Here is a 19,291-nt window from a genome sequence, read left to right on the forward strand (position 1 = left end):
TATGTCCTTTCAGATACTATCCCAGTTTATGTTTGAACATTACAACATAATCCGACTTTGCTGAAACCTCTGGCAGTGCTTTAGAAAATCTGACCATTCACAATGTAATGTCCCTTTTTACTGTTTTGCTAATCACTTAATTCCATGTTCGTAATACTTTCACCAATGGAAACAGTTTATGTCTGCACCCTTCATCATTCAACAAACATTTATTAGACTTTCACAAAACGTCCTTTGTAGTGAAGATAATATGGAATGTGGAGCAGTACAACACGGGAACAGGTCCTTCAGCCCATAATGCCTGTGCCGAACATGATGCCCAGACCAGCTCTTACCTGCCTGCACATAGCCCATATCCTTCCATTCCCTGCAGATCCATGTGCCTATCCAAAAGTCTCTTAAACGCCACTATTGTGATATGCCTTCACCGCCACCCCTGGCAATTGTCCCAGCCACCCACCACTCTCGGTGTAAGTAAAAACTTGCCCCACACATCTCCATCAAACTTGTCCCCTTTCACCTTATAGCAATTCCCTCTAATGTAGGATATTTCCACCCTGAGAAATAAATTCTGACTGCTTCCCATCTATGGCTCTCATTATTTTATATACTTTTATCAAGTCTCCCCTGAACACTTGATATTCCAGAGAAAACAATGCAAGTTTATCGACGATTGATTTGATGCTACCTCCTGCACCTACACACAACTGACTGACTTAATCCGCTTCATCACTAACTTCCATCCGGCACTCAAATACACCTGGACCATTTCCGACACTTCCCTACCATTTCTTGACCTCACTATCTCCATCGCAGGTGATAGACTTCTGACCGACATCCACTATAAACCCACTGAGTCCCATGGCTATCTAGACTACACTTCTTCCCGCCCTGCTTCCTGTAAGGACTCCATCCCCTACTCCCAATTCCTCCGTCTACACTGCATCTGCCATTTACCCAGGATGAAGTGTTCCACACCAGGGCATCTAAAATGTCCTCATTCTTCAGATAACAGGGATTCCCCTCCCTTGCTATAGATGAGGCTCTCACCAGGGTCTCTTCAATACCCCGCAACACTGCTCTCTCTCCCCATCCCCCCACTCGTAACAAGGGCAGAGTCCACCTAGTCCTCACCTTCCACCCCACCAGCCGTCACATACAACAAATAGTCCTCCATCATTTTCGCCACCTCCAACGTAACCCCACCACTCGCCACATCTTCCCATCTCCCCCCCCCCGTCTGCTGTCCGCAAAGACCGCTCCCTCCGTAACTCCCTGGTCAATTCTTCCCTTCCCTCCCGCACCACCCCCTCCCCGGGCACTTTCCCTTGCAACCGCAAGAGATGCTACACTTGTCGCTTTACCTCCCCCCTCGACTCCATTCAAGGACACAAGCAGTTTCCCTCAGCCCTCGGGTTCCTCCTCTTCCTTTCTCCTTTCTTGTCCCCCCCCCCACCCTAGATCAGTTTGAAGAAGGGATTCGGCCCGAAACGTCGCCTATTTCCTTCGCTCCATAGATGCTGCTGCATCCGCTGAGTTTCTCCAGCACTTTAGTCTACTTGCAAGTTTACCCAACCTTTCCTTGTAGCTGAAATCCTCAAATCCGGGCAGCTCCTCTACACCCACTCCAAAGCCTCTACATCTTTCCTGTAATAGGGCGATGAGAACTGCACGCAATACTGCAAATGTGGCCTAACCCAAGTCTTGTAGAGCAGCATTATGATTTCCTGACTCTTGTACTCAATATCCCTAGCCATGAAGACAGACATATATATGCCTTCTTTACAACTCTCTCTCCTTTTGCAAATACCAAGTAGTTGTGATGAAAACTCACAAATTAATCTTTCTGGAGTAACACAATATCCTGACATTAGCATCATAATTTGGTTAAAGATTTAGAATCAATTATGAAGTCCAATATTAAAGTGCAATGATTGCAGCATTTGGTCTGAAAATAATATGCATTGTTTGGCTCACACGTTACTATTTACTCCCTTGAAACCTCTAAACTTCACATATTCAAACATGCCTACCTCACCTTTGCATTTTACTCCTCATGATTACCTTATTGCGTTTAAAGTGAGGAGTTTTGAATATAGTAATGGCTGGCCAGAGATGTATGTAGGTTTATACATTCATCACATCATATGTTCAGCCACTCATCTAACCCCCAAAATAAGAATTTAATTGTGCAACATATGACTGAACTATCCATCAATTTGCTGTGATTTTATCAATATAGAATCAGTCTATTCAGGCTATTCCATGATCATGTTTCTCATAATCCTTTTGAATGAAAATTTGTGGAAATGGAATTGCTGCATCAGGAATCAAAGTTATGATATGAGTAGAGGCTTTTTAGCAACAACGTACATTATCAGGCAAGAAAAGAACTTGAAGCCATCAACAGTTCAAGATTTCTCACAAGATATCACAAGTGAGGTATAAGACAGTCAAACTTGCCCTTTGTTTTGTTGTAGGAGACGATGCCTCCACCTACACATACGGCTTTCTCTGGTCACCATCTTCCCTTTGTAGGGTTCACCTACACCACGAACTGGTAAGTGCCCTGAATTGCAAAATTGTGTGGAGCTGTTAGTTATAACTTTTCAATATGTAATGCAAAGCAGTGACGCCAGAATACTTTTACTTAAAAGCACAGACGTACAGAATGTTTATATTTTCAGTTTATGGGAAGGACAGATCATCATGCCCCACCCTGATAATGAAAGTCTGTCCATCAATTTCTCATGCTCCAAGCTGAATTAATGGATTTTTATTGTACCTTCATTATTGGTCACGATTACAATGTTGTCAGTTGGGAATTAGTTCTTGCTGCGCTGTGTGTGAGATTCTACTCGGAACAAATGCTATGAAAGTTACATCCCCAGGATCCTGCTGAGTGATCCAGCCGGTTGTGGAAGCCAAGTCATTACGTATTTATAAGATGCAGATTGACAGATTTTTGATTAGTAAAGATGTTAGGGATTATGGGAAGAAAGCAGGAGAACGGGGTTGAGAAGGAAAGATGGATCAGCCATGATTGAATGACAGATTAGACTTGATGGGCCAAATGGTCTAATTCTGCTCATATAACATGAACATGGTGACCCTTGGCACTTACTGATACACCTCTGTCTTTTCATTGGCGATCTCAATTGAGGAGAAGAACACTGGGGAGATATGTAAAAGTGCACATTGCCGCTGGAAGATGCTTTGAAACAAGGAGCAAGACTGCGGGAAGGATAGAAACAACTTTTTTTCTGTGAAGTTTGGATTTGGCCATGGTAATCAGACAATATTTGCGTTTCAAATTTGGACTGCCATAAAAGGGGGAGCTGCAACCTGGCCAGCCAATTTCTGAGCTTCCAGGTTAGAGTTCAAGGAAAAAGAGTGCTCGAATGCAGAATGAAAACTGTGCATATATTGTTTAATTGTCGCCATTCTGAGCACTGTCATGTCAGATGGCAGCTTTGCTTCATTCTCCACGATCTTAGAAGATTTTTTTGTAGTTATTTTGAAGACCAACTACCTCAGACCTTTTTGGACCCATGATAAATCTATGATCAGATGGAGAAGAAACGAAGACAGATTTCACAGATCTAGTTGTGTGTTGGTGACCTTTCAGGCATCATGGCTAATTCCAGATATATTTCATCCATTTAGCAGGGCTTGTTTTTCAGGGGATGTGTTTGCTTTTCACAGATGTTACTCCTATAGCGTTTCCAATTATAATATTCAGTTGCTGATATCCTGTATTGCTTCACACCAGTAATTATGCCGTTTATTTTTAATGCATTGGTGCTCTTTCAGTATTCTGTCTGACAGAAGTAGTCTGAGAGATGCTGCTGGATCATCCTCGACAGACATTGACATCAATGTTCAGCGGACTTTAGAGGACAGCTTGGCCACCGAGGCTTATGAGAGGAGGATACGACGTTTAGAACAAGAGAAACTTGAACTAAGTAGAAAACTTCAAGGTGAGAATTCAACTGACAAGGTACCACACAAATTTATTTTAGTTTAGTATCTAGTTTAATTTATTATTTGGTTCCAACATTCCCGCTGTCTGACTGGCTTAATGCCATGCCCAGTGTCCATGCCCATCTAAGTGTCTCCCTTGCACACCTATGCGTTGATCAGCAATGTTCCCAGCCTGTGGTCTTTCCAGAAAAATGAGAGCTAGGGAAAAATATTCACAAATACTGAAGTAATTCACTGGATCAGGCGGCATCTCAGGAGAACAAGGATAGGTAACGTTTCGAGTCGGATCTGAAATGTCACCTATCCATTTTCTCCAGAGATGCCTGACCCGCTGAGTTACTTCAGTATTTGTGTCTTTTTTTTGTAAACCAGCATCTGTAGTTTCTTGTTTCTACAAAGATAACGTAGGGGATTGATTTTTAAAGCTAACTTTCAATCTCCCTGCATTGTACATTGACAGAATTCTGAGAGAAATAACAATGTTTCTTTGATTTTGTTCGACAGAGTCTACACAGACTGTTCAGGCTCTTCAGTATTCAACTGTGGATGGTCCAGTAACTGCAAGTCGAGAAGTGGAAATTATACATTTGAAAGAAGAAGTAGAAACATTGAAACAACAAGTATTAGGTATGTATTCAGTTCTGTATTTACAACATACATTTTGGTTAAATTATGTTGAATATTGTGTAGGTGCTGTGACAAATCTGGCAGAGTTAAGATTTTTGATCTGCCTAAAAATATGCTGGGAACAAACTTATTGGAATTGAGAATTGGATAAAAAACAAAACCGGGCAAAGATTAGAGGAGTGGAGCAGCTGTGTTCCTGTCTAAAAGATCCAGACCATTAATGTTGAGCTAAATGCCCATTTGCTGCATTATCATTCTGTTTTTTTCTCACTGCACTGTATTCTTTGAGTACTCCTAGAATTGTTTAAGTAATATTCAAGCATTGTCATACAGGACAAAAAGAGGTCTTTCAGCAACCCTGTGCATGATGACTTTCAACAACCCATCTTTACTAATCCTAATTGCCAGCACTTGGCCTTTTGTGCTCTATGTCTTGATGCAACAGTTCTTCATAACCTGGCCTTTTGATTCCAGTACAGAGCTTAAAGGGCCTGTCCCACTTACGTGTCCTTGGCAGGCAATTTACGCGACCTCTTGGTCGCATTGAGGCGCACGGCAACGTATGGCCGCGCGGGGCCAGTCGCATTTAGAAGCGCGGAGGGGTATGTAGTTGTGCGCGACATCGCGCGGGCCTCTGAAATTTTTGTAGTGGACGAAATCTTCGCGCACGCCTGTCGCGGAACTGACGGCCAAAGTGGGACAGGCCCAAGACCTTGGCGCGACACCTTCAACAGCAGCAGAAGCAGGCAAACGATCACCGAACTCGGCCTGGGGCTCACGGCCGTTGCGGTCCGGATCCGCCCCCACTTCTACTCCCAGAGCGGGGCCAAGAAAATTGATGATAGACACAAAATGCTGGAGTAACTCAGCGGGACCGACAGCATCTCTGGAGAGAAGCAAGGGTGATGTTTTTGGTCAAGACCCTTCTTTTCAGACTGAAGAAGAGTCTCGGCACGAAACGTCACCCATTGCTTCCCTCCAGAGATGCTGCCGTTCCCGCTGAGTTACTCCACATTTGTGTCCATCTTCAAATGACGTCACGAGCTCCAGACGTCTAGGCATACGCATGTGATCGCGCCCGACCTTCGCTGGATCATCGTGGCACAACGCGACCAAGAGGTCGCATAATTTGTGTGCCAAGGACACGTAAGTAGAACAGGCCCTTTAATCATTAGCCAGTTTTGCTTCAAGAAGGGATAGAGGGTGGATGAAAGCACCTTCTATGGTTCCATTTCATCCTTTTAAGCGATATGAAGATAAACATAAATACTGGAAATACTTAGCAGGTCGTTCGCTCGTGTGTCAGACTGTTGGCTTCTGTTGTCGTCCAACATGTTGACTGAGTGCATCGTGTCGTCGTTTATGGGGATCGCCACGAGGAGGCTTCTGTCATGATCCCCCTTAGCAGGTCAGGCAGTATATGACTTAACGTGGCAGTTAAATAGCAGATTGTGTAACCAAACCAATCAAAATTAAACTCATGCAGAGTGGCACATAGTTATTATGGAAAGAGTGTTCCCATCTCAATTACACCTGAAGGTTTGTTATATGAAGGACAATCTGAAGCAAATAGCTTCCATCTCTTTATACTTTATACTTTATATTCAGGACACATTTGAAAGCATTATGAATGAGTAATGGAGCAGATTTTGCATTTGATTTTGCACATCTGCTCGCAGCTACCAAATGTTGTCCTAAATCAAGGATTCATACCTCTGTTGACTGCTGGAGTGACAACAAGCTAGATATATAATTGGTAAGATGTAGATATTTGTATTTCACTAGGAGTAGCCTTCTGTACTATAACCTTAAGGAACATGCAAATAGAGCAGGAATAGGCCACTAATGGATGAAAAACTGATGGAGCTGTGGTAATTGAGTAAAGGCTGTCAAAGAATACAGCAGGATATAGATCAGTAACAGAGAGGGGCAGAGAAATGGCAGAAGGACTTTAATCCAAGCAAGTGCGAGGTGTTGCACTTTGGAAAGTTGAATCTAGGGGGAAAGTATACATTAAATGACAAGATCATTCACAGCATTTCATAACTGCTGCTGTCACACCAATCTTAAAGAAACCTGGTCTTGATCCCTCCTCTCTCATTAACTACCGCCCAATCTCAAACCTCCCCTTTCTTTCAAAAACCCTGGAGCGTATCGTTGCGTCGCAACTTCATTCCCACCTCCTTGCGTATAACCTACTTGAACCCCTCCAATCTGGCTTTCGCCCCCTCCATAGCACAGAAACTGCTCTCCTCAAAGTCCTCAACGACCTCCTCACCTCTGCTGACACTGGTTCCCTCAACATCCTCATTCTCCTCGACCTGAGCGCAGCCTTCAATACAGTGAACCACAACATCCTGCTCACCAGACTGAAAGACCTCGGTATTGAAGGCTCTGCACTCAGCTGGCTCCGTTCCTACATTTCCAACAGATTTCACTTCATCCCTCTCCACACATCTGCTACAGCCACAGTCACTCAAGGCGTTCCCCAAGGCTCCGTACTCGGCCCCCTCCTCTTCATCATCTACATCCTCCCCCTTGGTCAGATACTCCGCCATTTCAACCTGGAATTCCACTGTTACACCGATGACACCCAGATCTACCTCGGCACCAATCCCCCCCCACAACCCCCCCCTCTCCCATATCAACAATGTGACCATGCTGCTCCTTTGAGCACACTACTTGCAGCTGCAGTGCTTCATGCATGCTCCTGCTGCGCCCCCGTACTCCTGCCGCGCCGACTCCTGCAGCTCTGTTTGTCAGCTATAAAAACCTGGATGCAACATAACTTCCTCAAACTCAACAGCGATAAGACAGAATTCATCCTCATAGGCTCCAAAGCCACACTCAGCAAAATCAATAACCCCACTCTCACCATCGACGGCACCACTGTCTCCCCATCTCCCAAGGCCCGCAACCTTGGCGTGATCTTTGATTCCACCCTCTCCCTTGAGCCTCACATCCGCCATGTCATTAAAACCTCCTTCTTTCATCTCCGCAACATCGCCAAATTTAGACCCTCTCTCACACCTCCCGCTGCTGAAAGACTCATCCATGCCTTCATCTCCTCCCGACTGGACTATTGCAACTCATTTCTCCTTGGCATCAGCTCCACCTACATCAACCGACTCCAACTGGTCCAGAACGCAGCCGCCCGACTCATCACCCACACTAAATCCTGGCATCACATCACTCCAGTCCTCAAACAACTTCACTGGCTTCCCATCTCCCACCGGATCACCTACAAAACTCGCCCAATCTCAAACCCCCCTTTCTTTCAAAAAGGAGCGTATCGCTGCGTCGCAACCTTCATTCCCATCTCCTTGCGTATAACCTACTTGAACCCCTCCAATCTGGCTTTCGCAAATAGCACAGAAAATGCTCTCATCAAAAGTCCTCAACGACCTCCTAACCTCTGCTGACACTGGTCCCTCAACCCTAACTCGACCTGATCCTCGCCTACAAAGCCCTCCATCATCTGGCCCCCCCATATCTCACTGACCTCCTCTCCCCCTACCAACCCTCACGGTCCCTCAGATCCACATCAGCCGGTCTCCTCTCCATCCACAAGTCCAACCTCCGCAGTTTTGGGGACAGAGCTTTCTCCAGGGCAGCTCCCAGGCTCTGGAACTCCCTCCCCCAACTGATCCGCAATTCCGTGTCCCTCACCATCTTCCAGTCCCACCTCAACACCCATCTCTTCACCTCTGCCTATCCTTAGCCCCACGTCCGACTCCCTTTTCATCTGTGCATTAATTGCCTCATATTGTGTTTTGAATTGTATTCTGTCTTTACTTTGTGTACTAGTCATGTCTCTACTATTTATTTCATTCCCCTTACATGTTTTTCCTCTACCTGCTAAATTTTTGTAAGGTGTCCTTGAGATTCTTGAAAGGCGCCCATAAATAAAATTTATTATTATTATTATTACAGCATTGATATACAGTCCTTGAGATTCTTGAAAGGCGCCCATAAATAAAATTTATTATTATTATTATTACAGCATTGATATACAGAGGGTATATTGTAGAAAGTGAAGATGGTCATCACAAATTGCAACATGATCTTGATCGGTTGGGCAAGGAGGCGGAGGAATGTTGAAGGAATTTGATACAGAAAAATGTGAGGTGTTGAATTTTGGGAAGTCGAACATGGGCAGGACCTGCACAGTGAATGGTAGAGCAATGAGGAGTGTTGCAGAGCAGAAGGAGCTAGGAACTCAGGTGGCATCACAGACAGATAGGGTGGTCAAAAAGGCTTTCGGCACATTGGCCTTCATCAGTCAGAGTATTGAGTATGGAAGTTGGGAGGTCATATTACAGTTGTGTAAGACATTGGTGAGGCCACATTTAGAGTATCATGTTTACTTTTGGTCACCATGTTACCTATATGTGATAGGAAAGGTTTTATCAAGCTGGAAGGGGTGCAAAGAAGATTTATAAGGATGTTGCCAAGACTCGAAGGCCTGAGCTATAGGGAGAGGTTGAGTAGGCTAGAACTCTATTCATTGGAGCGCAGGAAGGTGAGGGGTGATCTAATAGAGGTGTACAAAATCATGAGGAATAGATCGGGTAAACACACAAAGCTTTTTGCCCAGAATTGGGGAATTGAGAACCAGAGGACATATGTATAAGGTGAGGGGGAAAAGATTTAATAGGAACCTGAGGGGTAACTTTTTTCCACAAATGGTAGTGGGTGTATGGAACGAGCTGCTGGAGGATGTAGTTGAGGAGGGTACTATCCGAACATTTAAGAGACAATTGGACAGGTACATGGATAGGACAGGTTTACAAGGTTATGGGCCAAATGTGGGCAGGTGGGACTAGTGTATGTGGGGCACATTGGTCGTTGTGGGCAAGTTGGGTCGAAGGGCCTGTTTCCGTGCTGTATGACTCCATTATTTTTTTTTGGACAAGGTTTCAATATTTGCATATCCACAGTCCTCAGCAATCATTGCTGTATCTACTGCCATTTGCAAGGCTATCTTCTTCTTTTTTCGTATGGTGTGCACAGCCTAAAGTTGTAGATCAAGGGTCGACATCCAGGCCAGGACAGCATCAGCTACTGGGTGGATAGCTTTGATGCCCCCTGGGAAAAGCCTCAGTGAACAGTCATTCACGATGTGTGGGATGGTCTGGTCTGGATGTCTGCAGTCACAAGCAGGGCTGTCTGTCATCCCCCACTTATGCAGGTGATGGGCTGTTCTTGCTGGGAGGGTGCAGATTCTGTTCAGAGTGAGCCATTGCTTGCGATGGAGGTCAAAACCCAGTGGTTTCACTGTGGGGTCTGTGATGACCTCTCCGTTGTTGGTGCTGGCATCTTTCCAGTCTCTGCGCCACTCAGTCTTGGAGTCAAAGTCTTCCAGGGAGACCAGAGGGTTTGCGGGACTTCAGGCGCATGTTGGGTAGATTGTTCAAGTCAGCATGGATGGGAAGGTCAGGGTTAGCCTCGATGGTGCACCAGTCTTTCACCATCCTCTCCCTTCTGCATATGTTGGTAGGGGCGATATGAGAGAGGACAGAGAGCCACTGCAAATGTGTTGATTTCAGCGTCCCTGTGATGACCCGCATTGCTGAGTTAAGGACAGTGTCAACTCGTGTGGTGTGGCAGCTATTAGCCCAAGCTGTTGAACAAAACTCAGCTGTTGAGTAGACTAGGACTAAGCTTGCGGTACGTAGGGTGTGGGCATTGGAACCCCAGCTGTTGCCTGCAAGTTTCCTGATGATGTTGACCCTTGCTTTCAGTTTATCAGCCACCCTCTTCAGGTGTTCACGATGGGCGAGGGTGTGATCCAGGGTGACTCCAAAATACTTGGGGAATTCTTCATTCTTCACCGGCTTACCACAAAAAGGACACTCGGAGCTTTGCATTGGCAAGCCGATTGCTGAGACTGTGCCCTTTATTGATGAGACATTTACCTTTACTTCCCCAGGGGGCATACCCTCTGAACTGGGTAACTTATCCACTTAAAGTACAGCCAGCATTTCAATTGACTCATTGTCAATTTTTAAATCATCTGTCATTTTAACAACATCTTCCTTGCTGAGACTCCAGCAGCGTCTTTCCTCTTGGTAAAGACTGGTGTAAAGTCTTCCATTGGAACTTTAGCCATACTGTCTGCTTCCATGAGTTTATATTTTTGGCCCCTGATCAAGTGCTTCTCACAGTTTATTAGCCGTTTACTCTTTGCATGTGTAGGAACATATTTTGAATTCTCTTGCATATTTGCTGCCAGACCTTCCTCATATTTTCACATTGCCCTCTTTTTACTTTCTATAATCAGCCTGGCTCTCTCTTGTGCTAGCAGCCTGACATCTGTCGCGAGTTTGAATTTGATCTCCATCTCCCTGGTCATCCAACGACCTCTGGCTTTAATTGTAAACCAATACCATTGAATTGCCCTATCTTTCTCTCTTATGGGAATGTGCCACTCTACCCAAGCCATCATTTTCTTAAATTAAAAACAATTACAATATTGCCTGCCAATTCTTGATTTTTACCTGAGCCAGAATTTTGCACCAATTAATGAAATGATTACATGTTTAGCACTGAGGAAATTGCTCACAGGAGGAGAGAGAGTTAAGGAAGTTTGCCAGTGTGCCTGGAAGTTTGCTTTCTTGATACAAATCTTTAATAGATTTTACATGGCAAATCAAACCAACATGCTGTGTCTGACATCTGGGACTGGAAAAATGCATCAACAAACTCTAGATAGATAAAGGAGCTGCCATATTTAGGGCGAGAATCTCGTCTGTTTGTTGCTAAGGTTGCCATAGTCAATGAAATGAGTGTGGCAGTCTTCCATCTGATATAGATAAGTGCACAAATTAGGAAAATTACTTGGTATGCCTTGCTCAAGGCTGGCACCAGTATTAACCCAACTCATTTTCCGTCAGACCTTTTTTGGTTCAGTGGAGGATTAGGGTTATGGCACAAAATGGGAAGAGTGCTTTGTGAAAGGTGTTTTCAGAAATCGCATTTCATCTAAGAGCTTTATAGAGAGATGATATGAAAGGAGTACAAATGGAAAAAAATTGGAAATACTTATGGTAGCACTTGTGGAGAGAGAAACGTGTTGAAAAAGACAAAATGCGGAGTAACTCAGTGGATCTCTGACTCAGCATCTCTGGAGAACATGGATAGGCTTTTTTTTTGTAGGTTGGGACCCTTCTTTGATTGATTGTGGTGGGGGGGGGGAGCTGGAAGAGTACACCCCTCCTCTCATTCTCTCCCCACCCAATTTTTTTATCCTCATCTCTCTTCCCCAAACCGCACATAGACTTGCATCTATGTTTCCCATCCCCCCCTCCCCTTCTACCTAGATTGTTCCTCTTGCTTCACAATTCATACTTCTATTCTTATCTCACCTTTTTGCCTTTTCATCTCCGGCCTTTGACATTAAGTCATGAGTGATAGGGGTACAATTAGGCCATTCAGCCCATCAAGTCTACTCCGCCATTCAATCATGGCTGACCTATTTCTCCCTCCTAACCGCATTCTCCTGCCTTCTCCCCATAACCTCTGACATCTGTACTAATCAAGAATCTATTTATCTCTGCCTTAAAAATATCCACTGAGTTGGCCTCTACAGCCTTCTGTGGCAAAGAATTCCACAGATTCACCACCCTCTGACTAAAGCCATTTCTCCACATTCTCCTTCCTAATAGAACATCCTTTAATTCTGAGGCTATGACCTCTAGTCCTAGACTCTCCAACTAATGGAAACATCCTCTCCACATCCACTCTATCCAAGCCCTTCACTATTCTGTATGTTTCAATGAGGTCCCCCCTCATTCTTCTAAACTCCAGCGCGTACAGGCCCAGTGCTGAAAAACACTCATCATAGGTTAACCTACTCATTCCTGGAATCATTCTTGTAAACCTCCTCTGGACCCTCTCCAGAGCCAGCACATCCTTCCTCAGATATAGTGCCCCTAATTGCTCACAATATTCCAAATGAGGCCTTACCAGTGCCTTATAGAGCCCCAGTATTACATTCCTGTTTTTATTACAAGCCCTCTTGAAATAAATGGCTAACATTGAGTTTGCTTTCTTTACTACCGATTCGACTTGCAGGTTAACTTTTTTGGGAATTCTGCACCAGCAATCCCAAGTCCCTTTGCACCTCCGATTTCTGGATTCTCTCCCCATTTAGAAAATAGTCTACGCCTTTATTCAGACTACCAAAATGCATGACTCCACACTTTGCTACACTATATTCCATCTGCCACTTCTCTGTCCACTCTCCAAACCTGTCTAAGTCCTTCTGCAGAGCCCCTGCTTTCTCTACACTACCTGTCCTTCCACTTATTTTCGTATCATCTGCAAACTTAGCCACAAAGCCTTCAATCCCCTCGTCCAAATCGTTAATATACAATGTGAAGAGTAGCGGCCCCAGCACCGAAAATGTATAAAAACCTTTAATAAAATCTGACAATGTGCACTTTAACCACATGGGTCGTTTCCCAAACATTATGGAGGGTGCTGTAGAAAGCCACTATCAGTGAATTCCAAATGAAATATTCTGCTTCAAAAAGTTATTGGCTCAATTGTCAAGATTTTCATTCTTCAAACCTTCAGGGAATTTGAACAAACATGACATTTTATGTATTCGGAACACCATATGGTTTCAATTCCAGGCGGGGGTGTTTTGACTTTGCTGCGTGCCTTAAAGAAGTAAATGAATAGCAAATATTTTCAAAGATGGAAGGTTAGTTTTTGTAAAGTACAGAACAGATTTACACATACCCTGTGAATCTGGAGGTGAAATTAGGTGTTGTCAGTATTGCAATTTAGTCTCGGTCAATGTGTCCACTGTGTTATGGTTCCCTTTTCCATCCAATTTATTAATTGAACAATTGTAAACGTTGCTGATATTATGAACTTTGGCCATGTTTAAATTCTTTTGGCAAGTCTTATTGTTTTTTTCTGGTTCTCTTTGTTTTACTTTGGGGATCATGTGGAGTTAATGTGACAAGACATTTCCTAATGAACTCCTGGCAACTCCAAATGATACAGGGATATTTTAGTACAGGCTTCTGTATGTGTAAGAAGGTACTGCAGATGCTGGTTTAAACCGAAGATAGACACAAAAAGCTGGAATAACCAGCAGGACAGGCAGCATCTCTGGAGAGAAGGAATGGGTGATGTTTCAGGTCGGGACCCTTCGTCACCAACCCGAAATGTCACACATTCCTTCTCTCCAGAGATGCTGCCTGTCCTGCTGAGTTACTCCAGCTTTTTGTGTCTATCACAGGTTCCTGTATTTTTCTTTTAATCCATTGGCCTTAGTTTTAATCAAGGATGTATTCATATCATCATACAAAGATATAGTACGGAAACAGGCCCTTCAACTCACTATGTCCATGCCAACCATCAACCACTCTCAAACATCAATGCTACGTTAATCCATTAAAAACAAAATCCTACATCTCATTTTTTACCTTTCTCCCTCACACTAGAGGCAATTTACGGTGGCCTATTAAGCTACATCTGCTGGATTCAAGAAGAATCCAGAGGAGATCCATGCAGTCACAGGAAGCACATACAAACTGCACACTGTCAGTGCCCGAGGTCAGGATTGAACCCAGATCTCTGGGTTGTGAAACTGTGCTTTGTAGTAAGATTTAGTGACAAAGGAAGTGGCGGCGCTGCCTTAGCAGCTGCGGCTCGCCTGCAGTTCGTCTGTTTTTTCTTTTTTTGTTGTTTTCTTTTGTCCTGTTTTAGTTAATTTTAGTTTATTAGGTTGTGTATGTGTAGGGGGGGGGTTGGCAGAAACATGTTTTTGGTCTCTTCCTTCGTGGGGATGCTACTTTTTCTTGTCGTAGTCTCCGTCTGCGCTGAGGCCTAATGGCGGAGCTGGCGGCCTCGGGGCTGTGGCGGCGACCCGACTCGGGTCTGTGGTAGCGTTCCCGCGGCGGCAGCGACTCGACTTCGTGGCTGTGGCGGCGTTCAGGCGGCGGCGACCCGACTTCGGAACTGTGGCAGCGTTCAGGCGGCGGCGACCCGACTTCGGAGCTGTGGTGGCATTCCGGCGGCGGCGACCTGACTTCGGAGGTTCGGCCGCGGGCCCAGTGGACGACATCGTCGGGAGCTCGCAGGTCACAGGTTGGTGACCTTTTTTTCCGGAGCTCCCGCAGCAACAGCTTCGTCCGCTGGACTGGAGGGCGCCAGCTTCGGCAGCTTCGACCATCCCGGGCCTCGGAGTTTGAACCGGCCCGTTCGCGGAGCTCGGATTCAGCCGCGGGACTGACTTACTTACCATCACCCGGCGGGGTCACAACATTGGAAGCCTGGATCGCCTCAGCACAGAGGGAGAACAAGGAGGGAAGAGACAACGACTTTAAGACTTTTGCCTTCCATCATAGTGAGGAGGTGCCTGGTGAACTCACTGTGGTGGATGTTAAATTTGTGTTTATTGTGTGTTTTTGTTATTTTTATTATATGTTTGACTGCAAGGCACGAAATTTCGTTCAGATCGAAAGGTCTGAATGACAATAAAGGATACGTTGATTTGACACTAGACCAAGTTGGACCCGTTGGGTCCCTGTCACACGGGAAGTCTGGTCCCCCAACGTAATTACCTCGCCCTCCCTCCTCCTACCCGACCCGGGTGTGTGAGGACGTGTGTGAGTATGTGTGATCCTGAAACTGCACCAAAACGGTACACGAAAGCGCTACAACTTATAAAATAAACTGTAAACTTGTAAAATACACAATCAATCTGAACAAAACCTGCTACAGTACACCACAGGACAATGGTGAGTAAGGTGGGCCAAAAATTGTAGCTTTATCTTGTACCGTTTGGGTGTAGTTTAGGATCACACATACTCACACACATCCTCACACACATACAAACAAACAAGATGAGAGTTTTAGTAAACTTGTAAAAAACACTTTGACAAAAGTCACTTCCATCTACACTGCCTGAGGAGTGCAGCGGGACTCGAGCGCGCTATAGGCTCTTTACTGAGCTGCCAAAGGCAGTGGACGACCAGCCGATCGTGGCTTCCGCCAGCGTTACAGACGTCCGGGCGGAAGCCACGATCGGCTGGTCGTCCACGACCTAGTGTGTGCTCTGCTTTGAGGTTGGTGGGGTCATTTATTCTTGAGGAACTGTGTCATGTAGTATTGCAATATTGCATGGACAATCCTTTAAGCAGTTACATTTTTTATTTTTTGGTGGATTACCAGAGATACTGGTGTCTATTATTGTGTTGGTGTGATACTGATTGTGCAAGTTACCTGTTGTGCTTGTATTGGGTTGGTGGAATGCTGGTTATTATATTTGCATTGGGTCTGGGGTTTCTGAATTTGCCTGTGTTCCAATAAGGTTCATCTTATTTTATTCACACCACCCTGAACCATATCAACAAATCTGGCAGAGATCGGCTTGGTTTCCACCATATTCTTGTTTCCGATTCCAGCAGCCTTGTTACCTAAGAAAACAGCATAAAAGCTGCTTTAATATTTTGTTTCTCTCATCTGGCTCCCTTTTTAATAATGTTTTACTCATGAAGAAGAACGGTTTATGTTACAAGCACAATGCTATATCTGTGCACTGTAAGTAATTGGTTATTCCTGCCGCTTATTCCAGACTCTGGTCACCTGGAGCAGCAGCTTGAAGAAGCAAGCCTCATCAGACGAGATTTTGAAGAGGGCTGCAGGCAAATTAAAGCACTTGAGAAACAAATCAAAACTGCAAAGCAAGAGAAAGAGGATCTTCAAAAGGTAATTGCACATTCAAGTGCTATAGCTCCTGTCACTTTGCAGAAAGGACGTGGAGATGGGGATTGTGGCTGAGGCAAATTGAAATACTCACCCACAGTTAAACTGATTTTTTTGCCAATGCCTGATAAAACATGCACAAGGCCAGCTCTAACCTGACTGTGATGTGAATCCTGATAGATTATGTTTCTGACTGTGACACCTGTCAACAGCAAAACAAAAGAACAATTCTGGAAATAATGGCAAACCGCCATAATAAATTGATGAAAGATAACCAACATTTGAAAACACATTGCAGGTCAGTCATTTGAAAGAGACAAGAAAATACGAGTAATAACTCAATACAAAACAATGGTCAAGCTACAGTCTGCCACCTTGAATGCACGATTCAGGGAACAGCTTCTTCCCCTCTGTTGAGCAAAGGGGAAGATACAGAGGCAGAATATAATTCTCACAATTCTTAGTGCACCAGTCTCAAAAACACTGAAGATGAGCACAAAATGTTGGAGTAACTCAGCTGGACATACAGCATCTCTGGAGAGAAGAAAAGGGTGATGCACCCAAGGGTCTCGACCCGAAACGTCACCCATTCCTTCTCTCTAGAGATGCTGCCTGTCCCGCCGAGTTACTCCAACATTTTGTGTCTATCAACACTTCTGTATATCATGGATTTATATTTTCACTACAGCAAATTGTTTCTGGTTCTTTGCACAGTGAAAATAAGACACAAAGTGCTAGAGTAACCCAGTGCGTCAGGCAGCATCTCTGGAGAACATGAATAGGTGATGTTTCAGTAGATGTTTTTACTTCATCTACTGCATCCGCTGCTCTAGATGTCAACTGATTTACATCGGTGAGACTAAGCGGAGGTTGGGCGATCGTTTCGCCGAACACCTCCACTCAGTCCGCAATAACCTTCCTGAACTCCCGGTGGCTCAGCACTGCAACTCCCCCTCCCATTCCCAATCCGACCTCTCTGTCCTGGGTCTCCTCCATTGCCAGAGTGAGCAACACCGGAAATTGGAGGAACAGCACCTGTTACTTGCCTGGGTTGCTTGCGTCCGGATGGCATGAACATTGAATTCTCCCAATTTTGCTAGCCCTTGCTGTCTCCTCCCCTTCCTTAACCCTCGAGCTGTCTCCTCCCATCCCCCCGCCCTCGGGCTCCTCCTCCTCCCTTTTTCCTTCCTTCTCCCCCTCACCCCCCAACAGTCTGAAGAAGGGTTTCGGCCCGAAACGTCACCTATTTCCTTCGCTCCATAGATGCTGCTGCACCCGCTGAGTTTCTCCAGCATTTTTGTGTACCTTCGATCTTCCAGCATCTGCAGTTCCTTCTTGAACACAGGTGATGTTTTAGGTCTGGATCCTTCTTCATACCCTTCCCATAGTGTAACTCTTAAATCTGCTCACTCAACTGTTGGGACATATACCTCTGCTCCACATTATTCTACTTTCCTGTTTGAGAAATTTGGTTTTAATGACCATAAGATGGCCTTTTAATTTTTTAATTATACCTTCTATTCAGGATATAATTGAATCTAATGAACGGTTGAAAGTGCAAACCAAAGAGCTCAAAGATGCCCATTGTCAGCGTAAGCTGGCAATGCAAGAGTTCTCAGAGATGAATGAGAGAGTTACAGACCTGCGTTCCCAAAAACAAAAGCTTACCCGTCAGCTCCGAGACAAGGAGGAAGAAATGGAATCAACGATGCAGAAAACTGAGACTTTGCGACAAGATCTGCGGAGAGTAGAACGTGCCAAAAAAGAGGTGGGTTTGAGTTTCCACTTTGGTTTGGAATTTCAGACAAATTAACACTGGCCCTCCTCTCCCTGACCCTTCTCTCCCATCCCCTCCCTTCCTAACTCACCTGTCCCTTTCTCCTCCCAGAAGTAGAGCAGTGGACCTCACAGATGCACCTCTCAATGAGCAATCCTTTTTCACTCTGTTTCCCTCTTGGGCCACCAGCGATCTGGACCTGGACATTCTTTTCCGCAATTTAAATTGAGGAATATAATTTCCCTGCAGATCTCCCGTGCTGTTTCCATGCTGTATCTATCTGTTGAAACAGGCCCTTCGGCCAACCAGTGATTTCCCATTCACACTAGTTCGATGTTATCCCACTTCGTACACTGGGGGCAATTTGCAGTGGGCCAATTAACCAAACATTTAGGATGATGGAGAAAAACGGGGCACCCAGAAACGGGGAGAACGTGCAAACTCTGCACAGTCAGGATTGACCTCAGGTGTCTGGTGCTGTCAGGCAGTGGCTCCCCCGCCTGTTAGTCTAGTGAAGGGGATCACCAGGGGATAGCCACATGGTCAAAGCCAAATGTCTTTATTATATTTTCATTGGAAAGACGGCAAGATATTGTGGATGTCTAGATATATATTCCTTTCCCAGCATGCGGGTTACGTTAATGGATGGTTATCCAGAACACAGGCCTTTTGATTGGGAAATAATTAGAATCACCACAGCATCTGTGGTATTAAAATTCAAGTTACTGCAACATCGCTATGAAGAAGCTTGCATCATTAATAGTGACTATTAAATTACTGTATTGTAATAAGTTATTTAGTTCACTGATGTCCTTCAATGAATGCATCTGCTGCCCTTGCCCGGTGATTGGCTTTTATCAATCTATCATGATCCAGCACATCAGGGAGGAATGAGTGCTGCTTTTCCCAGCAACATTCACTGTACATTCATGAATGAGAAAGCTTCTTTGTTTCAAATGTCCTTATACATTTGCTTGAATGAATGCTATGTGACAATGAGTCAAAGAGAGGTTGAACACAGTTCTATGCTGGTGTAAGTAAAGCTGCCCAGAGCTGAGCTCCTGAGTATCCTGTTCACACTATGCAGCAGCATCTCAGGCCATTAACGTAATATAAATACTCCTACGCATTACATTATTGGATTTCCGAGTACACCACTCTTTTGCATTTGCCAAA

At 44.8% G+C, this 19,291-nt stretch overlaps 1 protein-coding gene across 1 annotated transcript in view; it reads left to right on the forward strand.

Annotated features, from left to right (window-relative positions):
- LOC129697513 (serine/threonine-protein kinase MRCK alpha-like) overlaps positions 1-19,291 on the forward strand; it is a 308,786-nt gene that overhangs the window by 188,347 nt on the left and 101,148 nt on the right. Inside the window, 5 exon segments of the mRNA XM_055636147.1 lie at positions 2,481-2,560; positions 3,814-3,980; positions 4,489-4,611; positions 16,208-16,341; positions 17,864-18,106. Of these exon segments, the coding sequence (XP_055492122.1) occupies positions 2,481-2,560; positions 3,814-3,980; positions 4,489-4,611; positions 16,208-16,341; positions 17,864-18,106 (747 nt within the window).

Source organism: Leucoraja erinacea, chromosome 5 (genome assembly GCF_028641065.1).
Source record: "Leucoraja erinacea ecotype New England chromosome 5, Leri_hhj_1, whole genome shotgun sequence".
In the NCBI taxonomy this organism is placed as follows: Eukaryota; Metazoa; Chordata; class Chondrichthyes; order Rajiformes; family Rajidae; genus Leucoraja; species Leucoraja erinaceus.